The 9,369-nt window shown below is 44.6% G+C and overlaps 1 protein-coding gene across 7 annotated transcripts in view; it reads left to right on the top strand.

The window, feature by feature from the left end:
- Nucleotides 1-9,369, top strand: part of Sytl2 (synaptotagmin like 2) — a 57,368-nt gene that overhangs the window by 18,255 nt on the left and 29,744 nt on the right. For 6 of the 7 annotated variants that reach the window (XM_023716624.1, XM_004632555.2, XM_023716622.1 and 3 more), the window contains exons 5-6: nucleotides 4,302-4,373; nucleotides 4,602-8,141. In XM_023716624.1, the coding sequence (XP_023572392.1) occupies nucleotides 4,302-4,373; nucleotides 4,602-8,141 (3,612 nt within the window). The remainder of the gene's footprint in view (nucleotides 1-4,301; nucleotides 4,374-4,601; nucleotides 8,142-9,369) is intronic. The other variant, XM_023716625.1, reaches the window with a different exon arrangement.

Genomic DNA, 9,369 nt, shown 5'->3' with positions numbered 1-9,369 from the left:
TCTCTCACTCTCTCGCCCTCTCGCTCTCTCTTTCCTTTTGTCCTGCAGTACCAGGGATTAAACTCAGGACCTTGCATTTGCCAGGCAGGGGCTTATCCCACTGAGCTATCTCCCTGGTCCTCAGTCCTCTTCTAAAGGACAGTTCTAGGGCCACAGAGATAGCTCAGTACACCAAGTACCTGTCTAGGCAAGCGCTAAACACCTGTCTAGGCAAGCACAAGAACCTGGGTTCAATCCATGCTGTGCCAGCCCCACCCCCAAGCCCGCTGAGCCAGCCACCAAGACCAGACACGATGGTGCATGCCTATAATCCCAGCGCTGGAGAGGCTGAAACAGGTGAATCACTACAAGAGACCCTGTACCAAATGCATAATAATAATAAGACAGTGCCTTTTCCTCCTTGGACATTTTAGATCATTTGAATGCCACAGAACTTTTTTTTAAAAAAAATTAAAAATTAGCCAATACTTCTTCAAAAAAAAAAAATGAATTCTGCTGAGCATATTTGCTCACCCCTGTAATCCCAGTTACTCAGGAGGCTTGAGGCCTGCTTGATCAACTTAGTGAGATTATTTCAAAATAAAAATTGAAAAAGCCTGGAGGGTAAGCACCCCTGGATTCTCTCCTGGTATTACCTGCACACAAACGAGACAAGTTGTAGTAAAGGAAACTACTAACACTGACCAAACATTAGAAAGTAATTGCATGAAGGCTACCTAAATAACCATTCAATGATGAAAACTTCTGAGTTTGGTACTGGGGCTCGAACTCAGGAGCTTTTGAGGTAGCCCTGCAAGCACTGTGCTACTGAGCTACATCCTCGGCCCTAAAAACTTTCTAAAGTAGTAATTGTCTGTTGTAATTTATTAAAAAGAATTGTACACTCCCCACCCACCTTTTTTTTTTTTTTTATGAATTTGGTACAGGGTTTCACTACGCAGCTCAGACTTGTAGTGATCCTCCTGTTTTCAGCCTCCTCAGTGCTGGGATTAGAAGCGTGCACCACCGTGCCGAGTCTCCCTGGTGGCCAGCTTAGCGCACCCTGGAGTGGGGCTGGCGTGGCATGTGGTGCTGGGGATCAGACTCTGGTCCCTGAGCTTGCCTAAGCAGGCACTTAGTCCTCTGAGCTATCTCTCCAGGCCTCACTTTTCCCATTTTTGAACACATACTTTCTTGTGACTATGATTTAGTACTTACTTATGCCTTCTAATTTTTAAATCTAAACTGACCATTAAATCTGGGAACAAAACCTCATCAGCTAAACAATTTTGGTCGCCTGATATCCCATCTGACCACAAGGGCTGCTTGCAAGCAGCATTAGCCCCCGCCTTCTCCCTCAGGTTCACTGTGAAGGTAAATGCAAGTGCTAGGACATAGGACGAACCTAGGATCAAGTGCTGGACCTGCGTCTGTGGATCGCAAAGGTTTGGCTTCAGTTTTGAACATCAAGGCAGTCAATAGCACACTATTTTTCACACTGGAAAAAAAAAAAAAAAGAATTCCTTAGAGGAAACAAAACATTACCAGATGCTGAATTTTAAAAATAACAGTTCTTATTTTTCAAAGTAATCGGTTTTTACTGTAAAATATTTAAGAACACGCTCAGGATTTTTAAAAAGCTCTTCTACGATAGCATTGTCTAGCATTAGCTATTGCAAACATTCTGTTGTAGATCCTGCCAGAGATTTTAGGTATGCCTGTAATTTATAAATTATTGCTATACTCCCAAGACTTTTCACTAGCAATATGTCACAGAAATTTTTTTTCAAAGTTTTATTGATAAACAGATAGCAATGAGATAGTTTCAAATCAAATCGGAAGTACAGTTTCAACAAATAATACACTGCATATATTCTTCTTAGTGGTTAATTGCTGTACAAGATGCGGACTTGTGATCCTATTTACAAACACCATTAGAACAAATCATTCTATTCATTAAGAGAATGCAACTATATATCTATCCCAACCACTTTGAATACACAGATACAAAATGGACATTCATCGGTATACCCCATTTTTTCTAAGTTCCGTTATTGAATATTATAGGTGTGTAAACAGCAAAATATTCTAAAAGAGTCCAGTAGCCCAAAATAGCATTGGGTCTTCTGTTTAACTGGCAATGTCAGAAATTATTGACCTGAGTCCCCCACAGCTCAACTTAACAGCATGGCTTTATTTCCTATATTTCGTCTTCATACTTTTCTACTGGATGGTTAAGACCAAGGTAAAGCAGGACCTATGCAACAAGAGTTGTAGCTTTTTGGTCTGAGAAGGTCAGTGAAATGCCCTCAGGATTTATCCTGAGATCCTGTACCTTAGATTGTAGAACCTTTGTCAGTACAGCCATGTGGATGAGTCACGGCCATTGCTTGGCCAATGTGCTCTCTGTATCACAGAAATTTTAAAACATCACCAGTGCCAGGGAGTTAGCTCAGTGATCTAAAAGCCTGCCTGGCATGCCCAAGGACCCAGGCTCCATTCCTAGTACTGCATATTGTGCCGGCCCACGCTTTGCCAGCCATTGAAACCAGGCATGGTGGCACACATCTGTAATCCCAGCATGGGGGAGGCTGAGACAGGAGAATCGCCATAAGTCTGAGCTGTGTAGAAAGATCTTGTACCAAATAAATAAAATATCATTATTAATAGTCTACAAACAGAACTTTTGAAGGTTTCTTGGGCTGGGGAGATAGCTCAGTGGAATAAGTGCTTGCAAGCACAAGGTCCTAAGTTTAATCCCTGGTACAAAAAAAAAAAAAAAAAAAAAAAGAAAAGTTCTCAAGAGAACTTCACAACTATTAACATATATTTAATAATACAATGTATAGTTAAGGAAGGAAACCAATACTCTGTGCCAATTATTATACAAACTCTTAATAATTTGTATATTTAGCCAGGGCTGATGGTTGAAATTAAATTTTATTACCTAGTCTATCTTTGAGTACATTTGAAATGTAGCTGACATTATAAAATCCAACTCTCATAGTTCTTTGTTTTGTTTTGTTTTCTTTGATTTTGGAGACAGGGTCTGACTATGTTGTTTAGGTGGGCCTGGAACTCACAGTGATCCTCCGGCCTTAGGGTCGTGAGTGCTGGGATTGCCTGCCTAGCCTCACATAGTTCTAAGGTGCACCCCTGTACTTGCATTGCAGTGCTTGTCACTTTAAGGATGAAGAGAAATGCTGAAACATTTGCATTGTAAATAGATGCCTAATGAAACTTAGCAAAACCTCAGTTCCCTCTGCTTTCTCCACATCTAGGACACAATGTAAATAGCCTTCTTTAGCCTCTTAGCCTTCACTTTGCTGCTGGTGTGGGGAGAGAGAGAGCATGCTTTGTCAGTCCTCACTTTATTTGGCTCCAAGAAATAACTTCTGACTTACAGATGGTAGAAAGGAAAAAGGGCACAGTGGAGGAGCCTATTGTGAGCAGGATTCTAGACTCCAGTGTGGGAAACACTTGCTAACCCGGCAATCTTATCTTCAGAGGTTCTGGTTCAGTACGTCAGGAAGCAAATGTTCTCATTCAGTTGTTCTAGAGTGAATTCTTTTTTTCTTTTTTTTTATGTATTTAGTACAGGATCTACAGGGTCTCACTACATAGATCAGACTCGTAGTGATCCGCCTGTTTTCAGCCTCCCAAGCACTGGGATTACAGGTGCGTGCCACCACGCCCAGTCTCATTCACTATCTCAGCATGCCCTGGGAGTGGGGCCAGCACGGCACACCCTGGACTGAACCCCGGTCCCTGTGTCTGCCTAAGCAGGCGCTTTAGTCCACTGAGATATCTGGCCAGCCCTTGCAGTGAATTCTTGTTCAGTTTTACTTGATAGTTGGTTTTCTAATTCCTAAAATCACTTAAATCTGTGTTCCTCAAAATTGGATATAAGCCCCTTCTCAGGACTGTGGCAGGGTGCCCGAGGACTCACGAAGTCATAGCAACAGCACAGTATACCTTTCTGCGGTGTCAGTCCCACCCAAAGATTTGAGAGTAAGAGAAAATTAATATTTAAAATGTAACATGGAACAGGATATGAAATTCACATGAATTTTTAAAATGAACTGAGGACTTCAAAGGCATTCTCAGGGCAGGCCTACACACTGTAGTGGTAGAGGTCTACGTTTGCCTTCCCTTACTGGCCTGGGCCACCACTGGAGGAACACCTTGCTGAGAATGACCAACCACTAAGAGATGCAGAAAGTGCAAATTAAAAAAAAATACCTTTTGCAAAAGGAAATACGAGTGAATCATAATCTTCAGGCAATTCTCTTCTTATTTATCAGCGTGTTTCTGTGTTGCAGATGAATTGTCTCACGGTGTTGAGCCTGAGCCACCTCGGGCGCCAGACTGCAGGCCTAGAGACCATCAGCAAGGTAAGCCCCCTCTTCTCATTACTCTAAACGCTGACAACTCCTCGGGTTCTGGTCCGTATGCCACTGAGATAAGGAAGACAACAGATGACTCCATATCTAAAGTCCTAGACTGGTTTAACCGAAGTTCTTACTCAGAGGACAGTAAGTCATCCCTCCAACAACCCCAACGCATGGGACCCAAAGAAAAAATAGACTCAGAATCACAAGTTCCTGTTGCCTTTGTGACAGATGGTACGAGTTTAAAAGAAAATGGCTCAAAGGCCCTGTCACCTCCCAAAGTTGAACTGAAGCCGGTAAGAGCTGACTCAACATGTCCAGTAGAAAGAGAGAAGCTGCTTTTTGAACAGGGCCAGGACAGTGATGCTAATATCAAACCCAAATGTATGAGTTTGTCCCGAGAAGACACCTCCAAAGAAGGTCTGGGTGTACTGCAACCACTTCACAGCTGCTGTGCTGTAAGTCAAGGGAATAAGACTGCGGACTGTCGCCAGAGTTCAGAAAGCACAGGAAGAGGAGACGAGCCATCTCCCTCAACCCGTCACTATCCCTACAATGTTCTTAAAGGATCTGACACAGAAGTACAAGCTCCATACAACACTGACAATATTGGCAGCTTTGATGAAGAAGAACCCAAGCTCCATGCTCATGAAAAGCATAAGGGAAACTCAAATGCCCATTTTGACTCTTCCACAATTGATCAAGAATCAAACTTGAAAGACCACACGAGATCAGAGAGAAAGAGCCAAGAGGAAAATACTTCCTTCCTGGAAGCTTCCTTAGAGGCACAGCATGGCGCGTTGCCACCTGGGGCTGCCAACGAGGGATCTCTTTGGAGGAAGCCTGAGGTCCAACCACAGCTAGAAGCTGGTAAGGTTCCTCAGAACCATGTGCAAAGAGAAAAATACAAAAGAGTAAGGGAAAGAATATCCTTCTGGGAAGGAGAGAGAGCTGCTGGTGTCAAGCTAACTCGTAAAGAAGCCACACCCTCTGGTGGCCAGGAGCAGCCTTCTGCTATAGCCCCACAGAGTGCGACATCACAGAGCGTGGCCATGCGCAGTTCATCTACAGACCCGAGCGAATATACTCAAGTCACTGCCAAACTAGTGGTCCTTGATGAAGATGATCAAGTGTTCCGTGTCCCCAGCTGTTACTCCTCAAATAACCCTGAAGAGACCAGGCCCCCGACGGCAGGTCCATCTGAATACTGTTTTTCAGTGAACCAACCAGATAAACTAGCCCTGGCGCACAATGAGAGAAATGAACTCATGGAAAGATTGCCAGTAGAAGATGGTTTGCAGCCTAGAGAAGGCGTTACCTCGCAAGTGCAGCAACATTCATCAGATGCTGAGAGTGGAGTATCTACGCTGGAGAAAGACAGATTTCTCATTGGTGAATCAAGTGCCAACTTTAAAGTTATGTCCCTAAGAGAAAGAATGGATGAACCCAACACAGAACAGCTCTATAATCACTCTCGGTTTGAAAATTTGAAAAAGTTTTGGGACTTAGGAACTCATTCAAATGATAAGGATAATTATGACAGGAATAGTACAACAAGCCAAAAAAATTCTGTGGCTTTTAAAAGCCAGAAACACAAGAAATTAAGTGACAATAAATCATCAGGCAAAAACACCCATGAGATAGAGGCACTTTCGAGCCAAAGGAACATTATGGCGGGAGAGGAAATGGAGAAATTCAACTCAAAGAGCCTGAGCCAGGCACTACCCGATGAAACCACATTGCCTTCAAGATCACCCAGGGGGTCCACTCCTCCCTTGGCCCGAAGTGACTCATCAAAGGATAAGGAGGAAAAACATATGGAATGGTTTGCTACTCCAGTGCTTAAAGAGGAAAAATATTACTCCGATCAAGAGATTCAAGAATCCATGGTGAAAACCAGCGCTGTGACTAACGACTACAGCACTACTTTCAATGACACTTTACAAAAGCTGCTTTCAGAAGCTTTATCTCCAGGAGACCGACCTTCTGGCGGAAAAGTCTGTGTGGAGCAACCAGCTGAACGAGCTATTTCTGAAGACAAGAACTGGCTTCAAAAGACAGATTTGGCTGATAATAAACAAGAAGCCAGAGGATCTGCAGAGCTCCCTAGTGAGCACGTAGGCCAAACGGTCGTTCTAAGTGCAGGTGCTCCCTCTACAGAAGCAACCGGAACCTCGCATTCTCCCTTGCAAACTGAGATCAAACCTGTTACCACCAGAGCCAGCTCCCAACCTAAAGAAGATAGATTTCGTGAAAAGGAGATAACAGAAAATCACAACCCTTCATTTTATCAGAAAGAAATAACACCGCTTCTTCCAGAGGGCGGTGACACTTTGGGAAATGGAGTTGTCACCCAGAAAGTTCAAAGTGCCAAGTGCCAGCTCAACAAAGAAAACTTATTTGCAGTGACTGCAGAGGGTTCTGTGGCACTGGCCCAGACTTCACATCTTCACAGAAAAGGCTCTTTTGAAGATGTGGCCAGCTCTCCACAAGATACATCTTTTTCCTGGGATATGCACCAAGATAAGGCATCATCTTCCCAAAGGGAAATCGTAGAGACCATAGAGAGAGCCATTCTTCCACCCAAACCTGCACTGAGTGATGTAAATAATGCATTACTAAAGCTGCTCAAGGAAGTTCCCTTGAGTTATCCATCTAGGAGGGAAGTAGGTCCTCGAGCCATGAAAGCAGATTTTTCTGAAGGAATTCAAACAGCAGGCAGCCCCCCAACTCCTCTGGAAGTGAGTCCACCAGGGACTGCCGTGGGTACCATTGTTCCAGACACGAAGGACTTTCATACCTTCACCCTGTTTCCTGATACAGCTCATGAAGTCGGGTCCATCTTAGCCCCCCAAATGTCTCCACCAGAACAGCTCACTAACTCTTTTGTTGTCACCATGAACCCCAGTGACAAAGAGCCACCTGAGGAAGTGGCAGATACTGTGACAAAAACAGTGACTCCGCCCAAATCAGAGTTCCTTGAATTCAGTACTTACTTGGAAAAACTACCCAAGGAAACACTACAAAACTCTTCAGCAAAATATGAAAAGGATCCAGGAGCCCTTTCTCCAGCAGAGTTTATGGGGAGCACTGGGGCCCCCCGGCAGGCTCCTTCTGAGTGCCACCCTCAGGAGATACAAGAAACAATAGAAAGGGCTGAGGCTCTGTCAGTGACGGAGAGTGCTTTTGACTCTGGGTTTCAGAAACTTCTTAAAGAAATAGCTGAGGTCCCTTTTTCTCAGTCCCGGCTGTCAGCAAAGGAGGAGACTCCTGAGGAGTCCTTAGCATCAGAGCAGGCCATGGTCTTGAACGCAGTGCCCTGTGTCTACCAGGCAAGCTCAGGGGCCTTAGAAATGAAGGGTAAAAGTGGTTTGCATCCTCAGGACAAGCAGTGTGATAAAGCGTTGGGAGGAGACGAAGCTGTGACAGACTTACCGGTAGATCTTTGCGGCTCCACGAGTGGTAGGATCTCTGGGACCCCGCGGCTTTATGTGGACTGTGAAATAGAGACCACTCCCCCTAGCCGACCTTCGGAGCACAGGGAGAGTGAGGGGGACATCAGGGAGGGACGAGGGGATTTTCAGGGATCAAAAGCAATGGATGAGTCCAGAAATAAGCAAAGCAATCCTCTTCTGCCAAACAGAAAAGGCCCTAGAGAAATAAATAAAGTCACATCATCGCGTGGGGGACATGACGATGAACGTTCCTCTGACTCTGATTTTTCAGATGGAAACACCGGTTCTCATGCAGAAAGTTGGCGAAATACCTCCAGTGAGCATTTTGGAATTTTTAACCCATGATGAGTCTGCTTTATGAAATACTAATGCAAGGGATGATTTTTTTTTCTAATTAGGATTAATTTAATACTCCCAAATGGTGCTAAACTCTTTTTAGTACTCCTCCCAAACTTTTCATGATAAAAAAATTCATTTATATTCTTTTTTAAAAAAATTTTATTTGTGTGTGTGTGTGTGTGTGTGTGTGGCCAGCTCAGCCCACCAGGGGGCGGGGCCGGCTGGCATGTGGTGCTGGGGGATTGAACCGCGGTCCCTGTGCTTTGCTAAGCTTGTTCTAAGTAGGTTCTTTAGACCACTGGGCCATCTCACCAGCCCAATATATTCTATATTCAAATTATCCACACAAACACAGTTTTTTAAAATCTGTGTTCTGGTCTAACCTTGTTTCTCATTCATCTGTAGCTCTTTTACACAAAGAAATATTTTTAAAGGGCTGACCATATAGCTTAGTGGATTGAAGCGCCTGCAAGCAGGCACAGGGACGGGGGCTTTGATCCCGGGCCTGCCGTGCTGGTGCTAGCCCCGCCCCCAGGGCACGCTGAGATGACAGTTGAGACTGGGCGTGGTGGCGCGCACCTGTAATCCCAGCTCTTGGGAGGCTGTGAACAGGCGGATCACTACGAGTCCAATCTAGTAGTGAGACCCTGAACACCCTATAGACCCTTCCCTAAAATACAAAATAAAAAATATTTTAAAATAATTTTTGAGCTTTATAAATCATCTGAAAAATTTAAATCAGTGTTCCTCCTGAAAATAATTAGAATTTCTTAATTGGCAGTCCACTTAGAAGTGCCTTAAAAACAAAAAAGTCTGTAGTAAGAGATGCGCCAAGAAAGTGCCACCGATGGTCACAAATTACCCATTTAAGAGCAGTGTTTTACTGCAGCTGTGGCTAAAGATCAGGAACCAAGTTCAGGGCTGGAACTTCCCTTCCCTCCGCTGCACCGTGCTGTGGTGTCTGGCGGCCGGCTGCTCTGCCCCTCAGCATAGACATCTGCAGTCTCCCCTCCGAGATCCCGCCTTGCTCAGAGGACTTCCTGGGGTTCCGCCTACATGCACTGCCTGGCTCCTGCATGTCTTTGGTATTAGCCTTGGCTAAATTGTAGCAAGGTTTTGTTCAGTTGCCACATTCGTCTGGGTGACATGTGGGTACCGGTTTCGGCCCACCTACATGTGTGAGTACCGGTTTTGGCCCACCTACA

The sequence above is a fragment of the Octodon degus genome, unplaced genomic scaffold (genome assembly GCF_000260255.1).
Source record: "Octodon degus isolate 3935 unplaced genomic scaffold, OctDeg1.0 scaffold00049, whole genome shotgun sequence".
NCBI lineage: Eukaryota > Metazoa > Chordata > Mammalia > Rodentia > Octodontidae > Octodon > Octodon degus.
The sequence above is the reverse complement of the archived record's forward strand: the minus strand, read 5'-3'. Positions and strand labels throughout refer to the sequence as shown.